We start from the raw sequence: 20,384 nt of genomic DNA, 5'->3' as shown, positions 1-20,384 counted from the left end.
CGGAGTGAAGACTCACCGAGAGGCTGAGAAGATCCCTATATTACCCGGTATCGGTATCGCCGGGGTACGAGGCAAAAATACGCCAGTCTCCGTCATGGCATTTCCTCTCCTCTCAGGCAACTTGAACCAATATCCCATCGCGGGGTTTAATATCCTTCTCGCCACCCACGGCCGGCTATGTAGTCCCGTGTGGAGAGAGCGAATCAATCTCGCGCAGTAGTATAGGCCTTTGGAATTCTGTAAGCTAAACCGCGGAATCCGAAGATAAGCCGGCAACGGTCATTGGCGTAATGCACCGTAGTCATGATAGCCAACGCAGATCGGTGGAACTGCCACCTTATCTCGTCCCCAAACCTCAGTCTTCAAATCTTATGAAATGTCTTCTCCTAAGGGATTAGGTCTCACCCGGATCATTCCGCCTGTGGCGTCACTGCTTATGACCGGTACTTTTGTGCCTTTGCTTTTGACCTCCCACTTCAGGGGAGGTACTCGCTTTTTTTTTTTTAACTCTTTTCTGTGCGGTTCCTGCGGTTATGTGAAAATTCAGAAATCATAAGGTGTTGATCGGTCCCATATGGAGGATGATTGCCCGAGAGACAAGGGGTAGTAGAGTGGAAGAAACTGACACTGAACGACTTTTTGATTTACTTCTCAAATCCTTAGGGAATGCACCGCTATATATACACCTACGGTCTCAATCTTGATAAGAAGCTCTCCAGAGACAACCAACAGGGACCAGCTAGCATATCTCACTGAGATAAGACCCCTGGAGACCTCATTGGATCTGTCGTCAGTCTACACCGCCATTGCGACTCTGCTATCTCCAGATTTCAACCCCAGAGTTTGTGCTTCCATCGGCTCTCCGGGTGATCCGCCCCATATGCGGATCCAGTGGCGTCAACATGTCAGATCAGTGGACAATGAGCTTATCTTTTGGGCTCTTGAAGAGATAAATGGGGGTTATGACTGATCCTTTTCCAGAGAGTCCCTGGCTTGCTGATCCTCAGATTGGTTCAATCTCAGTTATCACAGGAATACAGTTGATCTCCTCGGAGATATTCGAATCTGCTTTATCTATCCCCTATCAACTGGAGCTGTCATTGAACTTCTATCTACAGATCTATTGCTATCTCATATCTTCCTTGCAAATGGCCTTGGCCCGGTTCCCCTTTTTCTCTTACTCTTATGCACTTCCTACCTCTTGACATTGCAGACATCTGTGTGCCTTTAGGGCTTTCAGGCAGCCACTGTCTTTGCCCAATCCCTTCTTGCATGTGAGATATGGAAAGTGAAAAAGATCATAGGGACGATCAGCTCTCCTTGTGTTGACTTGTGTTGGCTTGATTTGACCAAATCGCACTTTGCATTTGCATCATATGCCTACCCGGATTAGTGTTCTGCGATCTATCATTAGTGACCAAGCATGGGTGCATCTCGCATATACACAGCATCACCGCAAGTGGAACCTCCATGCATCACACATACATACAGACCGGCTGAACCTGAAGTCATGAATAGAATACAGTACTAGAATTACAAGAATCATATGAAAATATGCAAGTTGTTATGGAATATGTACAAGATCTATACTGCAATTGAGGATGGCAGCAGGCCAGTGCCCTGGGAAGCATCTGGAGCCTCGAACTAGGTAGTCTGTAGGTCCATCGCAGCCATAGAATGGACAATCCTGCAACGGGATTTCCATTCATTCGACCAGTTCTGTGCCGTTGCAACCCCAAAGGATAAAGTGGAAGGGCCGTGAAGTCACGGAATGTATATATATCAATCGTGTAGCAAAAGGGGGAATAGAAAAGAAAACAAAGTCTATAGGAGAATCCAAAACAAAACCTTTCAAACATGTATGAGAAAATTCACTCCCCCGAATACCACCGGCTAGAAAAAGATGACCCCCATAAAACCAGGTGGAAAATGCCATAAACACGAAAAAGCAAGCATGACAAACCAGAGCCTTCAACACATTGAAAGACCCCGAAAAGGTCAGGGGAAAAATAAAGAGATGGAACCATGCCATGATAGAAAAAAGACAAGAAATCACGGGGAATGCCACCCGAAAGCCCTTGCGCCCGCTAATGACTAGCTGCAAAGCAGACCTGTCACGGTGTATGAGGCGAAAAAGTAAAGTTGGAATGCCAATGGAAATGGAAATGGGAAAGTGCATGTCCCACGGGGTATTTAGAAGTGAAACAAGCCGTCTAGGTGATTTGCGCAACAAAATCCGAACCAGAAGAGATGTAAAAGTGGAGCGTGGCGAAGAGAAAAGAGAGAGAGGTTCATGAATTTGGGGAACGTCCTGGAGGGCCGGGATGTCCCATTGGAGGGTTGTAAGGCTGTTGTGCCTCACCAGTGTACATGGGATATGGCACCACGCCCATCGGAGGCATGGCACTCATATCCTGCCACTGGGTGTAGTTCATGCCTGGTGGGTAGGAGACTGAACCGGGCGTCTGCATGTCAGAACCGGGAGATCCTTGTGAACCCAGTGCATTCGGGGCAGAAAGAGGTTGAGCGGGTGTTGTCATCCTCCGTTTCAGCTCTGGAGGCATCTGAGGATGATATTGATTGGGATAGGCTGATCCCATATCCTGTCCGGGGTAGCTCATCGTTCTCGGCGGCGGCGGCGGTGGTACCTGCCAGACTGTTCCATCTGGCTGCATGGCAAAGGCTGGGGTTGGGTTCATAGGCGTTTGATTTCCCATTGGAGATGCGGCAGATATCGGCGAAGGTGGTGGTAGCCCCGAGGGCATGTTCCCAGGATTCCACACATTGGGTGCCATGTTCATCATTTGACCCTTTGCTGCCATTGTATTCAACATGTGCGGGTCTGATATTGTCGTAAATTCGTCCCACGCGACCCCTGCGTCCATAGTCTGGTGTCCAGCGAAGTCTCCCGGTCCCATAGGCCGATCTGATTCGAAACGGTCAGTTAACAACTTGGCCTGGTAATAACATGGAATGCGACAATGCCACATATGACGCAAACCTACCTGGTGTTAGACCCATTGGGTTCGTTGCAACCATGTTGACATTGTAAGGCGAAAGTTCCTGCGCGGATGAAGTGTTCATTGGCATGGTTTGATATGGATAGTAGGACTCGGCGGGATCGGGGACCAAGTTGGTCGGAGAAGATGCAATTGGTGTAGTGTTCGAACGCTCGGTTGATGGGGTCTCCAATCTCGAGTTTGGGCGTGATTTCTTTTCGATTGGCGGTTGCTGATCCACGGGGAAGAATTGACAGTCCTTTCGTAGCCGAATACAGTTCTCACAGCGCCCTTCTGCGTCATCTGGCGCTACCAGGCATCGAATCTTTCGTCGTCGGCAATGTACTGTAGATGTATGAGCTAAATTGCCGATTTGCATGCCCGCTATGCCACCCTGAAAAGGGTTTCTCGTTCTTGATCGACATATCTGCGCACGACAGAGAGAGGAGGTGTGATTTGGTACTGACCACATGCGACAGATGTCCGGTGATACCCCAATTTATTGCGCTTCTTGTCGTTTGCGTCCAGGGTGGCGCTTTGTGATGTCGGTGTTGATGCCATTTCGTCGACAGCTGCGGGCATAGCTCCCACAAGCAAGGTTCCGTCGTTATATCGGTTGAAATAGCATCAATAGCCCCTGCGCAACGAAAGGGGCGCGTTGCCAGAAATCACGCTGAAAGTGCCTAGAGGGGTGATCGAATGCGAATGCGACAATCCCCACAAGGCCATGCAAACACCACCAGAAAGAAGATAGCCGAGGGGTGTAGTATCGGAGGATGACACTCCAATCCTCACGCCTAGATCCGCATGCGCTGATATTGCGCGTTTCAGAAAAGGGTAGCCGGGGGTATGTTAGGGCCCGCTGAGTCGTATGCCCGTAAAGTGGTAGTGTTGCAGCAGAATCCGGTCGAGGATAGATTGATTCCCAGGCCCTCAAAATCTCCAGTTATTGCGATTAATCAACGATAATTATAATTAGAGTGTTCATGGAAGACGGGCCTTTAGACTGGGTTAGGGTCTAGAAGGTTATCGTGGTCCAGTTTGAGATCGGGGAAGAAACAGACTAGGGGGAGACCAGTCAAACGATAATAACCAGAAAGAGATTAGTAAAGGGAAAAAAAATAAAAGAAAAAGAAAAAAATACGCAATTCAAAGGAGTGAATGAAGTGAACGGTTTGAAGGGAAAAAGAGAGCAGATCGAGGATGTACTATAGTCTGAAGAGACAGAAGCTAATCGCGGGGTGAAACGCTCTCTAGGCCTCTGGTTTCGGGTTTTTTCCTTTTTTTTTTACCTGTAATTGAATTTTATTTTATTTTATTTTCAGTATATCCCACCGTACGTGGAACAAGGTGGCTCTGCATACTAAGACTAACTCGGATGTATCGACTTAGCCCAAATCAACTGCAGGTCATTGTCAACGGACCACATTCGATGATCAGTTCAGGGGGCCCCGACAACTTTCCCTTAACCTTCAACCTTAGATTGAACCTATTGAAGTAGTTTCTGTCCTTTATGAAAGAGGGGGAAATTCTCTATGTTCCTTATGTCCCTTATGTCCATGTGTCCATGTTTCTTTTTAAATCCTGTCACCGTCAGAGTGATTCCCTAGGAACATATCTTGATTAGGTAACTGTTCAACGCCCCTGATTGCGTACGATAGACCCAACTCATCAAATGAGGTCGAGGCAAGGAACCATGGTCTGGGAGCCCTGACACAGTGGGGAGTGTGGGTATTGGATGGTGGCCGCTCATAATGTACCAGTTGGGCTTAGACCAAGGAGGGATACCTGTCAATCATTGATGAACTGGGGAATACTTCCTTCAAGTTCCGGCCAAGTGATTGGTGACGCGAGCTTAGGTCGGCACCTGCAACCAATAAGCTCGTTATTCCGAGGGTCCATTGCCCCAAAAGAAACCTTCTCTCTCTGGTCATTTCAGAGGATGATCCGAGAAACCTTGAGGGCTTCTGGAAGGCGAATGTACTGTAGCTTGAGAATTATGCCCTGGCCTTCTGGAAGACTACAGTAGAAATTTCGCAATCCCATAACCAGACTGAAACGAACCACTGGTTGATTGGTTCTAAAAACAGATTCAGGGTCCACGGCTGATGTGTATCAGGTCTTACCCGAGAAAACCGTAGGTATTCGGTTTTTCCCTTCATTTCTTTTTTCATTGTGTTCTCGACAGTTGTTTCTCGTGGATTTTCCCTTCACATTTTGCCCCTTACTTGCCTCTTTGCGTAGCCGGTAGCTTAATCCTAATTTGGCTTCAATAAAATGACATCTTCCGCCACATTTCTCCAGCAAACAAGAAAACTGCCCAGAAGATCCCATGGAAATCGGTTGGCTCACCAATGAGAGACCGCGAACATTCTTAGTCAGGGTTCCTACCACGGCGTCCCTTGGATGAAAAACCTCTAGTAAGTCAATCAGGTCAATCTTAATATTATAATTACTGTTTCACTACCGTATTCAATTTCTACGGAGTACGTGGTCCTTGTGAAAGCCCTCAAAGCCAATCTGTACAGAGTATAGGTCGGTAGAAAACCGATGACATAACTGCAGCTACACAGCCCTGAACTACACCCGAGTAGGATATCAGTCCGAAAGCCTCAAGACACGCCCTACACAGTAAGAATCAGAAGCGATCTCATCCTGTAACTGTGGGGCTGGTCAAGGTTTAATTAAGGATCGTCTCGACGGTGGTAGCGCGTTACAGGTAGGTCTTGGCATTTAGGCTCATCGAGTTTTGTCTACTAAAGCCTCCTATGCATGGTTCTACGAGATCCCACTAAAGGGGGAAACGGGTCAAGAGATCAGCGATGGGGTCCATGTGTTTGTTCTACAGTACACAGAAAGAAAAAAAAAAGAAAAAAAGAAAAAAGGGGTGGCGATGATCCCAAGCGAAAACGTGTCACCAGCGTGGCTTGGGGAGTGTTCAGATGTATGGAGTATGGTGTAACATGTAGTGGACTACGATCTTCAGATTATACGGGTGTACCACGTCAACAAATTCCCCTTAAGGCCAATAGACGCCACCGATCACTTGTACTGGCTCTCTGACGCTGGCTCTCCTACCAAAGTACGTACATGTACAGGAGGCCCATGTAGTTTGGAGCATGTCCATGCTATACGCTGACCTTCTGTACCCAAGGGAATGGCTCGACCGCCCTTTTGCGAAGAAACTACATACGCTTCAGCCCCGCAGCACAGCACGCTCTGGTCAAAGATCGACGAAGCCCGGGTCTTGTACAATGGTCAGGAGCCGATCCCATTGGGCCTCAGATCAGAGACTCTTTGGGGTTGGGGTGCGTCTGTAGCGAAACGATCAACACATGTATCGTGACGCGGCGAATGTCAACTGCGATAGATCTCGCACTAGCGCGAGGCAGGCGACTCCGCACTCATAAGACCTATGTACGAGAATAGCATGAATGTCCGTTGTAATCGGCTTTAGTTGAGCAATTAGGTAACGCTTCAACGGCGTCGCGTCGTCCTCGATCGAGCCAATTGTTTAAAGTGAAACAAGGGTCCAGGGCTGAGCACGATCTCGGTTTCTGATCTCGCGAGCCAAGAATCCCTCGGTGGATAGAGGCATCCTCACATGGAATTTCTGATTGCCTTCTAGAAGACTACTCGCTGGAGCTGTTGGAGTTGTGCAGATATTCCAACTGTATGATGATTTGTACTTCAGTCGATCTCAACTATGCCAATCTAGGATTAGCAGGCAGCCATGTCCTCTCCTGCCAAATTTCTCAAGTGCCGAGCTCCGCAGTGGCGCCTTTGTACCCGGTAAAGGCCATTCGCAGTGAGGTCTCTGAAGGAAGTTGTCCGATACTCTGCCCTATACTCCGTATGTCGCGTGGCATTCCGGGCTAAGTGCTGTTTTAGACGGTCTTCTCCGGCCCTGCATCCTGCATCCTGCATTCCGGGGAGGGGTTCAGTTAGGAGAAAGGCTTAGTTCCGGACTACAGTAGTTGTAAGGACTTATATATGCCGCATACTCCGTATAAACTGGGAACTAATGTTAACATACTGTGACGAGACATTGGACTGAGACATGTTTGAACGGAGAAATAAGTGAACTTACTTCCTAAATCTAATAAACTGTAGAGATCTGATGGAGTATCAATGCAGGGACCTCACTGGCCTCCTCTGTCTGGTCCGGCTGTTTCACCATCTTAGGGCCCTTGACTTCATTGGGGCACTCTCGGCTGCTCATGGGTCAACCCTTTTTAACTTGCAACCTACCTTACGCGTCCTCCCCAAGAAAATATTTCTCTGGGGTCCTCCCCTATTATGATTCGCGCAATTCTCTTTTTTGGTTTGAGAGGCGAAAAGGAAGGTGGTATTTGTTCGAATTTTTTGTTTTATTCTTTTTCCCCTCTGGCGCAGGCATTCCACTGGCTTTTCCGACTCCAAAAGACGGCTTGGATCTCCTTTCCCCACGGCTTTCCCGGTGAGAAGACTATCAAACGCTTTTCCGGCCCAAAAAAAGGTGGCGTTTCCAACCGCGGACTCATTCAACTCCATTTCTTGGAAATTGCCATTGACCATAGTATACGCGATTATACGCTCTGTGTGCCCTGAGCTTGTCAAAAGCTCCGACTGAGCCCCAAAGTGCCTTGTCATGAGAGCAAAATTACTTGGCCTTTCACTGGGAACTCATTTTGACGACCGCGCTAACATTAATACCCGGCTAATATGTACTACATACTACTGAGACATGATTTAATCTATCTACAGCCCATCAGATAGCCGATGTCACCCTAGACGCTCACGCGCACCACGACCGGAACATCTACCGCCCTCGCTTGCCTGATACAACACGCGACGCATGTCCGCCCGGATCGACTGATGATCGCATGACACCCGACAGAAGCACACCATGCCCGAACGAACGTTTCCTTGTCTCGGCTGCCTCGCGCGTCGATTATGATGATCTCTGGGGTGGGAGGAGCCTCGGCATCTTGCGATGATCGCGTCCGCTGCGGCGCCGAGGTGTTCGACAGACATGCAAGCGGGATATACTTGTATGAATAGGACCGGTGCAGTGGATGACCTGGCAGGCGCGTCCATTTCGACTCGTGCGGTTTTGTAGGCTCTCGCCCTTCCACGTGCTCTCGGCCGAGGTAGTTTCTGGCGGCGGCACCCAATGGCACACGACACTCGTGGGCGGAAACGAAGCGTACATTGTACTTGAGGGCAAAAGAAACAGTAGTTGAGCCCCCTGCGCCTTCTGCTTCATCGATGGAGAATGACACAGTTGCCTCGTCCGCAGGCGTAATGACTTTCCCGTCGTCGCATGGAGATCTGACACTATTGACCGATAGACTCAACAACTTGACTTGGTCATTGGATGTTGCGCTTGACTCGGGTTCTTCCACTGGAAGTGTAAAGGCCTCTGCCGTGATATCTCCCACGCCCAACGGTGATGATTCTATTGCAACCTTAGCTCCCTGCTTGATTCGAGGCCTACTCGAAATCTGCGGCACCTGCTCAACAGGGAGTTCAAACCAACCACGCTCAAGTATCTCCAGCGTAGTTTTATCGCGGGGAAGCATGTCGCTGCTGATCCACCCCATGCATGTATTGGCTCCTGTTGAACTAGACAAAACGCGCCCAACGATACATGCCTTGCTCCACCAACTGCGTCCGCCATAAACAAACCCACCGTAGAGATCAGCAATGAGACCCAGCTGCTCTAGCGCATCAGCATCATTCTCTAGCAGTGTAGCCATGAGAAGATGACTGATCCCCTCACCGGGGATCACAAATCCAGAGAGCCAAGTACGCGAAACCCAGCCTAGGGCTTTAGATTGTGGATCGCCAGAGCTATGGAGCTTCACGCGTCGGCGGCAGGGATTCCGGGTGTACATATCCCCCTTGGCCAGTGAGCTCCCACTGGATATAGGTTTCGCCCCCTTATCATCAACGACCAAGGCTGGAAGGATCGGGTTTTCTGCGTCACCTAGCTTAAAGTTCATTGCAGCTTTCAAGGCATCGATGTTTGGCCATCCAATATTTTCAGCGAAAACATATAGTCCCTCCAACTGTTGTCGGACGTGCGATGAGCTTAATTGACAGTCCCAGGCAGACTGCAGATTCGCAACTGGAGACGACTTGCGTCGAGTGAGAGCATCAATGAAGGAAAAGTGACGACCTTTCTCGGGCGACTTGCTAGCCGAAGAGGGTGCCGAAGAAGCATCAGGAGGTGACTGTGATTCCGATGATGCGCAAGTGATATCCAGACTGTCAAGGAACCGACGCACAACAATCAAATCCCAGTTGACCTTCCCTTCACGCAGCTTGTCGAATTGATCAAGTTCGTGTATTGTGACTTGACCCCCATGCGGATCATGTAACATGCCAACACGAACAAAAGCGTCCAATCGAAGAAGTAACTCCGCAGAGAGAAGCATTTGGATCATCAACCACTTTCGCTCCATTCCAGACTTGACCAAATCCTCCCGTGGCTCTCGGTCACCGTTTGACCCAGGCTCTAGACAATCGCTATCACCTTGTAGTGAAGCTTCCCATAGAACCTGCCCGGCCCGAAAACGCCATTCAGGCAGGCTGAAGTTGATCCATGCACCGGGGGTCTTCAACACAATAACCAATGTCTTGATCTGAGATTTGATGCTATAAGGATGGCCTGCCAAGATGTCGGCAGGTGGCGGGTGAGGGTAAAGAAAGCGAGTATGCAAAGAGTCGTGTAACTCATGCGGAGTCTCAATGTCCAGAATTGTCTTTCTCGATCCCTCTCGGAGCATGTCTTGTCGAAACTGCCGTAAATGATCCAGCCGTTGTACGAGAGATCGAACACTGATATCTCGCACTCCAATGCGCTTCCAGGCCTGAGGGCCGCCACAGATGAGCTGGTGACGATCATAGACGGCGCCGCTTTGACACTGGGAATAGGGCTTGTTGTAACCCTCCATCAGATCGAATGCTTCCATTGCTGGCAAGGTTGAAACTCGCTGCAAATATGGTGATTGTCTGGGCTCTTCGGGGCCCGTATATCGAACGGCGTCCGCGACGGACAGTTCAAGAAAATGCCGAAAGCCAACGGTACCGGGCTCCTTTCCATTGTTAGACAACATGTTCGGGACTTCAAATATCCCAACATCAAAGGTAGCCCTGTTGGTAGCGCCTGTTCGGCGCCAGTCGTAACCCCGAATAGGCACGCCACCTTTCACGGCCCAGTCATCCGGAACTGGTAGATGAGCGTGGAGGGTGCTCAGAGTAAAGGAAGCATGTGGTAATGGCTTGCGATCCCAGAGATGTTGGACTACTGGGTTCTGTTCGTCCCAGGGGAAGATCACCTGAGGATACCATCGCCCGTGTTTGCCCTTCTCCAAAAGAAAGTGAGGCGCCCCAGATAGGATTATCTTCACATCTTCTTTCGTGAATACTGATTCATCCTGAAGTCTAGATTTAGTTGTATTTGACTTTTTTCTTTCTCTGCTCAAGTTATCAAGTCTATATTCGAGGAGGTCTTGAATATTCCCTGGCTGCTTGGGCTCAGAGTGGTCTGGTGCCGTGGGTGACTGGCCGCGAGGAGAGTTGCGAGAAAGATCTTTATTGCTACCATGTTTGCCACTGTCACGACGTTGTTTGTGCATCGTAGGCGCCTCAGCAGAAGTAGACTTTTCATTCCCCTTGCTCACCATCAGTGACATGCCCGGGTGGAAAGGTTCGCCGTCTTACATGAGCTTCCGGCCTCAGACCATCGCTGCTCTTTCGGAAAAGATTTCGGAATCTTCCTTCGGAGCACGGGTCTTGATGCGAGACAGACCGTCTGAGCATTCCGGGCTCCTCGCGGGCAGATGCTGCATCTGATTGTGAACGGTGTCGGCCAAACAAGAAAGTCATCGTCAATATGGTGCAGCTAGTGCATTGTAACCATTAAATATATAGTGCAATCAAAAAATTTTCAGTTCTAAAGACGGAACTCAAGTAATAAGCAAGAAGCATCTGGGGACGCTGATCTCGGCTCTTCGGCTCGTGACGGCACCCTGTCAACGGCAATACGGCAAGTGGACAGCTGTGGCGCCGAGTTTTGGCCGATAGTAGCAATCCACACAGATAGAGATGTAATTAATCAGAGAGACAAACTGGAGAAATCCAGACACTTTGAAGGTGAGTCTGAAGTCCCAAGAGTGATGAAGTAGTCTACGCAGTGGCCGGGTGGGGCGGGAGATGGATCACGTGATACGTACATAGTACGAGTAGTCAGGGAAAGGAGAAGCGAAAGAGGCAGTGGAGTGCTAGCCCAGATCAGATAGTAATATGTTTAGCCGCGATATCCCTGTATACCTATACCCGCGTACAGTGGTTATGTGTTACTGTGTGTATATACGCCACGACGTAATCACTTATGTGGACCACCGGCCATTTGATTAGGAACCGGATCGACGTATGAGCAAATCTAATGACCGGAAAGTCTTAGAAAAACACTATAAGACTTGAAGATTGTAAATGACCGATTGCCGGAGCCCTACACTTTATGTGAAAGACAAAACAATTTGGTCTTGCTCTTGCCAGGCGTCCAGAATCCAATCGGGCTCAAAATGGAGACTATCAACGTGGATGTTCTGGTCTGCGGGGGAGGAATGTCTGAGATGGCATGTACTGCTTTCGCAACAGAAGCAGGAGCTAAAACATTGGTAGCCGAGAAACAAACAGAGATTGGTGGCTCATCGAATTACTCCGCGGGAATGTAGTAATTGAACTAGTCTGGAGAACAAGGATCCCTATTGACAATATCGACGGATAGCTGGGGATCCCAAACATATGATAAGCTGAGATATTGGGTCCCAGCAGGAGACGTTACTCTACAAAAAGCATGGATGAAAGATTACCTGCCGGCAGTGCAGTGGATGCGTGACAATGGTGTGCCTACTGCAAAGCGCTTCGATGGCATCATGACAATAGGTACAATGAGGTACTAATTTGAATTGCCAAAGTCACAGTGGGTAACAAAATATCCAACCTTCACGATCTCCATCAAAATCGTATCAGGTCGAGCAAAGCAAATGCGCTTTTCACAAACACCTCGGTGCTTAGGCTAATTCAGAAAGAGCCTGGGTTGCCTGGATCGACTGCGATAGGTGCCATCACTTGTCAGAATACACCCAATTCACCATCTACATACTATGAAGTTCAAGCTAAATTGGTCGTCTTGGCCACTAGTGGATTCCAAGGTTCTCCAGATATTACATCAAAGTATCTAGGACAAGGCGGAGACAACATCGTGCGCCCCAATCGTGGCTTGGTGGGTGATGGGCTCAATATGGTCATTGAATTTGGTGCCGGAGCTAACAGAGGTATGAATACCTGTTATGGCCATCTACTGCCAGCTCCACTCGGGGCTGAGGACGTGGACCTGAAGGATTATCTTCCACTTGCCCAGTATCGTAAGCCCAGATCCCGAGTGAACGCATCCAGATACCTGACAACTGCATAGAAAGCAAGCATTGCCTGTTGATAAAAGAAGCTGGCCGACGGTCTGCAGATGAAACAACAGGAGATAAAATTATCAACCAATATCTTGCCAAGCAGGAAAGGCGCCGTGAGTTTATATTGTTCAAGTATGTGAATATACACCAAAGCAAAATTACTATTTGACCTGGCTCTCTCCTCTAGCGAGGGAACCCGCCACCGACACTGCGTGGGTGAGTTGTTCCCCAATGCTGGCAATGTTGATCGACTGCAAAAAGCGCGCCACCACGACTGTAACGTGGGAAAGGCATCAACGCTAAATGGTTGGTGAAGATTCTTCATCAGTGGCGGGGTTGTGGACGATGTGCAGGGAAGATGCACCATCGAGCAGTATGATCAAGTGATGCCTTTGAGGCACAAGTACATCTCCTTGGACGTCCCTGTTGGCCATGGTGGACCGCGCTCTGCACCTTTGGTGGATGGTAAAGGTCGGTTTATGCCATAAGAGGTTCAGCCATCAAATGTTAATGTCCCAAGCTCAGCCATTCTTCTAACATTTATAAGTATCACCTTCACCTACGGCGGGATGCGATCGACTCACAAGGGAACGCGCTAACCCCCCGATAACTCCATCATTCCAGGCTTGCTTGTAGCAGGCGTTGATGCTGGTGGTTTCAGCAACCTTAGTTATTCTGGAGACCTTGCTCTGGCCTTTGTGACTGGCCTTTGGGCCGTGCGGGAGGCTGCAAAACAATTGCGGCTGCCTGTCCCTCGCCTTCCTCCTGCTCATTCTCGTGATGGAAAAGACAAACCAGTTCAAGGCCTTCTCTAGGGCCACGTGGTAGCGTACAGTGATCAAAGCCCGTAGAAATCTATGACGTTGGTAGTCCAACAAATCTCAATCTACTCATCTGTCAAGGTCCTCAGTTGAATGTCAACGTTGGTTTCTCCTTCTTTTCTATTCTTCTCCCTGTTCATTCCTTGTCCCTTTTCCTCGGCCTGCATATGTCAAATGAGAGGCATTTGATGATTGAACACTGCAATATGTTTACTGATTTTCACAGTTAGATACAGACACCCAATATTTCAACACAGTCCTCCACATACAACCTAACAACTCAAACGACAAGACTCTATGCGTCAGCCACCAGAACTCCGCGGTAACGCATTTTGCCTTCTTCCAGGGTTTGAAGACTTTGTTTCACGCCATCCCGTGTCAGAGGGAAGGTCATCTTGATGGGCTTGATGCCATGGAATGCGGCAAATTCGAGCATATCTCGATGGACTTGTCTTGAGGACACGATGCCTCCTTGCACCCGAAGACCATTCACAAGCAATGGCATGTACGGGATCTTGAGGTCGTTGGCGTCTACGGAGAGCGGCGAAATGACACCATTGGGTGCCATGACGTTCAGGTAGAGTTGCCAATCTGGCTGGCTGCTGGTTGTCACAATGAGGTTATCGATGGGGGCTGAGATCTTCAAGTCTTTCACACCCTTGGTCGCATAGAATTCGACGGCGCCTAGCTTGATCGCCTCCTCCTTCTTACTATCTGTGCCCGAGAACACCACGACTTGACAGCCCATCTTGGCAGCAAACTGGATGGCCAGGTGTCCCAGCCCACCAACACCAACTATACCGACGCGAGCGGTCGGACGAACCTGTGCCACGTGAAGAGCGTTGAAAACAGTCGATCCACCACACATCAAAGGACCGGCGTCTTCGTTGCTCATATTATCAGGAACCTTGAACAAAAAGGCCTCACGCCACACCGCATGTGTGCCGAAAGAACCCTGGTCGAGGTTGGCGTAGCCGTACATCTTGCGCTCACGACACATTGTTTCCCAACCGGTGAGGCATTGTTTGCAGTGGCCGCAACAGTCGTGTTCATAACCCCAGCCTACACGGTCGCCTTTCTTCAAGAGATGCGCGTCAGGACCGGTCGCCTCTACCACACCGGTTCCTTCATGACCGAGTGCCATGTCGGCGCCTTGGTAATGAACATCAGTCCCACAAACGCCAGAGTGGGTAATGCGAACGAGTACGTCGTCGGATTTAAGGTCTTGTCGCTCGGTCTCCGCCTGTTGGATTCCATCTTTGGAACCCCTATACACGGTGAACTTAATAGGCATTATGTGAAATCGGTCAAGAAAATTAGTTTGGCGTGGGAAGTTTCAAATTGGTGCACGAGTGTCCCATGACGAATTGTGAAAAGGCGCTTTATATATAAAGCCCTCCGATACGTCATTGCCCATATTGTCCAGCTCATCCGAGGCTCCCGAGGCCGGATCAGACATTTTACAGAACCTCTTGGAAAGTTTCGCAAACAAAACCGCTCGCGATACAGCCTAAGCTTCATAACGGATCCATGAACTCCACTGATATCACCACATACCAGAATCCTTCGACGTTGGTTACTTCCTCGCACACCTTAACTCTGGGACTCTGGCTAACGTATCAGTAAATTAATCGGCGCTCAGATCGAGAACAAAGGATATGTTATCAAGATTTGACTGAAGTGGTGACATCATATACCCACGTCCAAGTGGGCCGTGGTGAAGCCAATTGGGAGCTTTCAGAAACAATTCCGATGTTCTGAAGTGAAGGACAGACGCTGGGATATTGTGATGACCTGAAGGTTAGAGTGAAAGTGACAAAGGTCAGCCCGGGGGAGTAGGTAGGTAGGTAGGTAGGTAGATATACGGATGGATATAAAACATGTGGTCAGCAGGCGAATCCATGGATGCTACCTTTACCTAGACACGTCAGATATCTGTTTGTTCAACCACTGCCTATATTCATTCTATTTGCAAGTAGGTGTGGCAAGTTGAATTCCCTAGCTGGTATTCACTAGTCTGCAAACACATGCAATCCTTCCGCAAGAAGCATCGGTCTATCCGGGGCCTGAAAACATAATCCATGTCAATAGCCACATTCCATTGAGCTAACCTTCATGCTTATGCTTATCTCGCAATTCGCCACGATAACTTGTACATGTACAGAAAGTTCCTGTGTTGATTCTGCCATAGGCGGTGGGACTAGCGATATCGGCCATCCCGATTGGGAGAATGCGAAGTTTAAACAAAATTGTCGCATCTCCGCAATTTTTTGCTATTGTCCAGTGTGCTTGTGATTTCAGACTTTGAAGCCTCGGAGATCACAGATTCAGTTTGTGATTATGATCCAGATCCACGGCATCACCAGCCCCGGCGATTCCGCTCATGGCACACCCGAAAAGGATGCCGCATTGGCGGTGGTGAGCGAGGTTGCCCAGGATATTGACCCTGTCGTAGAAAAGCGAGTGCTACGGAAGATTGACTTGTATTTAATGCCTGCTATGCTCATTGGTCAGTTGCGGAACGGATATCACCTCCAAGACGCTGCGTATGACAGCTTGGCTAACTTGGAACACAGGCTATGGCATGGTGTACTATGACAAGGTACGATGCGATATCTGATGTAAACCTGGAGACCGCAGCTCTGATACAGTATCCAGGCTATCCTAGGCAGCGCCTCGCTCTTTGGCATGACAACCGACTTGGCCTTGAAAGTGACAGACCATTCTACATCTCCCCCATCAGTCGATACCTCCCGACTCAGCTGGGCAACGTCGATCTTTTACTTTGGAATGCTTGCTGGTCTCTATCCAATGTCTTTTGTTTTACAGCGGTTTAACATTCGATCGGTTCTGGGTCCAGTAGTTCTTCTCTGGGCCGTTGTGTGTGCAGCCACTGCCGGCGTGACAACCTGGAAGGGACTTTTCGTGCAGCGATTCTTCCTTGGTACGTGTTCATCTTGAAGGCAAAGTTTCTTTCCCTAACACAGTACAGGATTCATTGAAAGTGTTATCCCGACTGGTTTCATGACTATAGTCAGTGGTTACTACACACAAGAAGAGCAGGCTCTTCGGCAAGCGTGGTGGTTCTCTGGCACTGGCTGGTTTACTATTATCGGCAGCGCACTTAACTACGGATTTGGCCAAATTACGTCTGGATCCTTGAAGAGATGGCAGTACATTTACATTCTGGCTGGCGCCCTGACCTTTTTGTTTGGTCTCTGGTGCTGTACTATGCCAAATTCGCCCGTCTCTGCCTGGTTCCTGACCCCTGAAGAGCGAATGGTCGCTGTGGAGCGACTCCGGAAGGGTCAAACTGGTGTAAGGTGTCAGAAGATTAAATTTGATCAGATCAGAGAGTGTTTGACAGACGTCAAAATTTATCTGGTGGCTATCATGATGGCAGCTGCGTGAGTCTTCTCGTAGAATGGAGTGATGATCACATCACATCTCGCATATGCACTTTACTAATGAGCATGATTAGGTACACTATAAACGGTGCTATTTCGGGCTTTGGGCCGTTGATCGTATCGACATTTGGTTATAATACCTTGGATTCCATCCTATTCCAGTTCCCCGTCGGTGGCGTTTGTGTCATCTTTATTCCTCTCTGTGGTTATGTTTCTACCATTGTTCCCAATGCGCGCATTCCTATGCTGATTACCTGTTGCCTTCCCGTCATTGCCGGCTGTGTTATGATTTGGAAATCACAATGGGGATACCATCCGGCGACCCCCGTCGTAGGCTACGCGCTGACTGGCTTCTTTGGACCAGTGGTCAGTCTGATCATCACAGTTGGGGCTAGTAACGTTGCTGGAGCCACGAAGAAAACTATCATGGCAGCAACTGTCTTTGTTGCGTATACCGTGGGCAACATCATTGGGCCCCAGCTAGTGAAAACGAATACTAAAGCACTGCACTATCCGGAGCTGTGGACCGGCATGGTGATCTGGTTAGTTATCCTCTTTCCAATTTATATTGGCTTATCTAACAAGATCTAGTTATTGTATCACAATTGCTGCTGCTGTTACATTGTACCTGGTGCTGTGGCGTGAGAATCGAACCCGGGACAAATTGGAGCTCGATGAGGTGCAACGAGACAAGATTGCCTTTGACGATCTCACCGACAAGCAGAACCCCTTTTTCCGGTATGCATTATAATTACCGAAGCTAGTCTACAGTTACTAGAACCAGAAGGAAACTATATGCTCCAATCCAGGATACTTTTCTAATGTGCTACCTCCGATATTTGTGCATCGAACATAGCAAGATAGTTAAATACAATTGACTTCATCTCTATGACCCATCCAGCAAAAGGCGAAAGCGAGGCCCTCCCCTGCGACATGGGGCAACGCCGTGATGGGTATATACTCCGCTCGACACGGAATGTTCAAGATTCCGTCTCTTGCAGCCCCGCAAACGGTTCGCTTATGAGATGGATAAAACGGTTTATATTCAGCAAATTGATTTCCTTTTCAAGATCCTCACAGTTCAAAATGGACGACCCCAAAGAACCCTCTGTTGTCGCACTTTGTGGTAACTACGCTGCGGCGAGGGATCCACGAAACGAAATGACGTGGGAGCCTCTAGACGCGGAGAACCCTCGGAATTGGTCACTGTGGTATAGAGTGTTCATTGTTGCATCTATGTCATTTTCTACCACAATAGTGTGAGTCTAGTGTCCATTGAAAGCCTCATCGCATCTTCTCGCGCCCAGCTGACCCGATTAACGGGCATAACGCAGGGTAATATATTCGACCATGTATACTTCTGGTGTTGACGGTATAAGAAGAGAGTTCAATGTTTCGACACAAATAGTTCTTCTTGGCCTGACCACAAATCTTTTTGGTCTCGCGTTGGGATCGGTTGTTTTGTCGTCCCTCTCGGAGACCTATGGCCGCCTGCACATATACATCATTTCTGTCCTTCTGTTCGCCCTCCTCATATTGCCCGTCGCCTTGGCAGAGAATATCGAAACCATTCTGATCGGTCGATTCTTCGGAGGCTTCTTCGGTGGAACTATGATCGCCAGTGCCCCAGGAAGTGTTACCGATGTGACGGATGACCAATATCGAGCATTGGCACTGAGCTTTTGGAGTCTTGGAACCATGAATGGGCCTGTTCTTGGTACGTTCACACCCACTGGCGAATGTGCCTGGTATCTCGACCACTGACCTCTTGCTGTAACTCATTAGGCCCCATTATTGGTGGCTTCATTTGTCAGTACCTTGGCTGGCGTTGGATCGATTGGGTAGTCTTGATTTGCAGTGGAATTTCCCTCAGCTTGATGATTTTAGTCAAGGAAACATACGCTCCGGCTCTTCTTCGCAACCGCACAAGAGAAAAACAACGGGCAACGGGGGACCGCCGATGGTGGTGCCGGTTTGATCACCGGGAGACTGGCCTACAAGTTTTGAAGACTAATTTGGTACGACCTTTACGAATGGTTGTGACTGAGCCTATTTGGTGAGTCAAATGTGAATAGTTTGCACGCTGATCTTCAAACCAATCAATCTGGTACTGCAAAAAGCATATTTTGGAATTTGTATGTTGGGGTCGTTTACGCGGTGCTGTTTTTATGTTTTGTAGCCTATCCAATTATATTTGAAAAAAGCCGGGGCTGGACTGCTGGTCTCGCAGGCCTAGGATATTGTGGTATTGGCACAGGAACGACCATCGCCGTTTTACTTGAGCCCCTCATCAGAAGAATCATCGATCTACATCCCCGAGATCTAAACATGGGACGGCCAGCCCCTGAGGCTGGAGTGATTGCAATTTGTATTGGCAGCATCCTAATACCAGTTGGAGAAATCTGGTTTGCTTGGACGGCACGCCCTTCAGTACACTGGATATTTCCCATTCTCGCCCGACTACCCTTTGGCTTCGGGAATGGCTTTGTTTTCATCTATGCCACCAGCTACATAGCTGGGAGTTATACTGTCTATGCAGCCTCGGCTCTAGCAGGAAACTCCATTGTGCGATATGGGCTTGCTGGAGTTTTGCCTCTCGCTGGGGACAAAATGTACAATGTACTCGGCCCAAATTGGGCGAGCACAATGCTGGCACTGATAGAAGTCTTTCTCATCCCTATTCCCTTTATCTTTTACAAATATGGCCACCATATTAGACTGCGGAGCCCGATGATTGCAAAGAGAGATATGGGTGGTTGTTGAAGTTTCCTTGCTTTATAAATTCGGCCGCGACAGACTTTGGTTCTGAAGGATGATGCGTGTTTGGTGGATCAGAATGAGAGGCTGGGACTGCAAATTTATATCATTGGTTCCCAAGCAGGATTGTAGACGAGAGAACCAGACTCGATCATCAAGTGCAATAAGAAGGGTATATAGCTACCGTCACAAGCTATAAGTCCCTTGGACATGAACAGCTGCAATTCGAGGCACTCGAAAATGGGCAAAAAAGAGATGAAAAAAGAGAGGCAAAGTAGGGCGAAAACAATCCATGAAATAGTATACTCGCTTCGAGGCTTTCATGTAGAGACAGTCCAATACTTCATCAATGGCTCTGTATTCACACTTATGACCCCTGTTGCAACCACACTAGACCTGATGGTGGAATAGTTACATTATCTTTCTTTCCGTGGGATTCTGCAACCCGAGGGCCTAGGAAACGGAAGGTGTGTATCCAGATCATTTGCGAATAATGTCTGTAGCCACTCCATTCCACCATCTATCATTTCTCCAGGTAGCCAGGTATTTGGATCCGGTGCGAAGGGCCCGAGTTCTTGCGCATATGACCCTGACATTGCGTTTGGTTCCTTCCCCTGAAAATTGAGGTCAATATTCTCCGAGTGGACTGGGTTCATCTCGCCTTTTTGAGTTCCATGTAGTGTATTGGTCTCATTTAGAGAAATTTTCCGCTGACCACCGCTGGAAGGATGTAAGACTTTTTGGCCTTCTTCAAAACCAAAGTCGTTGGTCATCATCTCATCTTTTTCCAGGTCCGGCGGTTTTGTGATTTTAGAATGCCAATCAGCGTGATTTGAACATTGTGGTTGGCCAGGCAATAATTGGCAGTCGCTTTCAGGTCGAGAGATCCTCCGATGAGAAGCAGATATTGTCGTGTCTGCTCTCGGTACTGTTTTCAAC

General features: G+C 48.7%; 6 protein-coding genes across 6 annotated transcripts; 3 read left to right on the top strand and 3 right to left on the bottom strand.

Moving 5' to 3' along the window:
• Window positions 1–2,291: 2,291 nt before the first annotated feature.
• PENARI_c036G11002 (putative C6 finger domain protein) lies at window positions 2,292–3,560 on the bottom strand (the record flags this gene model as incomplete). Its single annotated transcript, XM_022636877.1, has 3 exons — window positions 2,292–2,926; window positions 3,006–3,344; window positions 3,467–3,560. The coding sequence occupies 3 exons, from the start codon at window positions 3,558–3,560 to the stop codon at window positions 2,292–2,294; spliced, it is 1,068 nt and encodes a 355-aa protein (XP_022483284.1).
• Window positions 3,561–7,098: 3,538 nt separating this feature from the next.
• On the bottom strand, window positions 7,099–10,874 carry PENARI_c036G05570 (uncharacterized protein; the record flags this gene model as incomplete). The annotated part of the gene is made up of 3 exons (XM_022636859.1): window positions 7,099–7,213; window positions 7,902–10,660; window positions 10,710–10,874. The coding sequence occupies 3 exons, from the start codon at window positions 10,872–10,874 to the stop codon at window positions 7,099–7,101; spliced, it is 3,039 nt and encodes a 1,012-aa protein (XP_022483290.1).
• Window positions 10,875–11,572: 698 nt separating this feature from the next.
• On the top strand, window positions 11,573–13,275 carry PENARI_c036G04164 (uncharacterized protein; the record flags this gene model as incomplete). Its single annotated transcript, XM_022636855.1, has 6 exons — window positions 11,573–11,724; window positions 11,779–11,894; window positions 11,969–12,418; window positions 12,469–12,592; window positions 12,777–12,925; window positions 13,085–13,275. The coding sequence occupies 6 exons, from the start codon at window positions 11,573–11,575 to the stop codon at window positions 13,273–13,275; spliced, it is 1,182 nt and encodes a 393-aa protein (XP_022483270.1).
• A 301-nt stretch (window positions 13,276–13,576) lies between these two features.
• On the bottom strand, window positions 13,577–14,575 carry PENARI_c036G12321 (NAD(P)-dependent alcohol dehydrogenase; the record flags this gene model as incomplete). The annotated part of the gene is made up of 1 exon (XM_022636884.1): window positions 13,577–14,575. One exon carries the CDS (start codon window positions 14,573–14,575, stop codon window positions 13,577–13,579), a length of 999 nt encoding a protein of 332 aa, XP_022483281.1.
• A 1,046-nt stretch (window positions 14,576–15,621) lies between these two features.
• Window positions 15,622–17,552, top strand: PENARI_c036G01317 (putative MFS transporter; the record flags this gene model as incomplete). Its single annotated transcript, XM_022636843.1, has 7 exons — window positions 15,622–15,790; window positions 15,858–15,883; window positions 15,940–16,225; window positions 16,274–16,688; window positions 16,763–17,230; window positions 17,280–17,426; window positions 17,549–17,552. The coding sequence occupies 7 exons, from the start codon at window positions 15,622–15,624 to the stop codon at window positions 17,550–17,552; spliced, it is 1,515 nt and encodes a 504-aa protein (XP_022483285.1).
• Window positions 17,553–18,038: 486 nt separating this feature from the next.
• On the top strand, window positions 18,039–19,014 carry PENARI_c036G12189 (uncharacterized protein; the record flags this gene model as incomplete). The annotated part of the gene is made up of 3 exons (XM_022636883.1): window positions 18,039–18,405; window positions 18,474–18,706; window positions 18,925–19,014. 3 exons carry the CDS (start codon window positions 18,039–18,041, stop codon window positions 19,012–19,014), a joined length of 690 nt encoding a protein of 229 aa, XP_022483262.1.
• Between the last annotated feature and the right edge of the window lie 1,370 nt (window positions 19,015–20,384).

This window comes from Penicillium arizonense (genome assembly GCF_001773325.1).
Source record: "Penicillium arizonense strain CBS 141311 chromosome Unknown PENARI_contig036, whole genome shotgun sequence".
Taxonomy (NCBI): Eukaryota; Fungi; Ascomycota; class Eurotiomycetes; order Eurotiales; family Aspergillaceae; genus Penicillium; species Penicillium arizonense.
The sequence above is the reverse complement of the archived record's forward strand: the minus strand, read 5'-3'. Positions and strand labels throughout refer to the sequence as shown.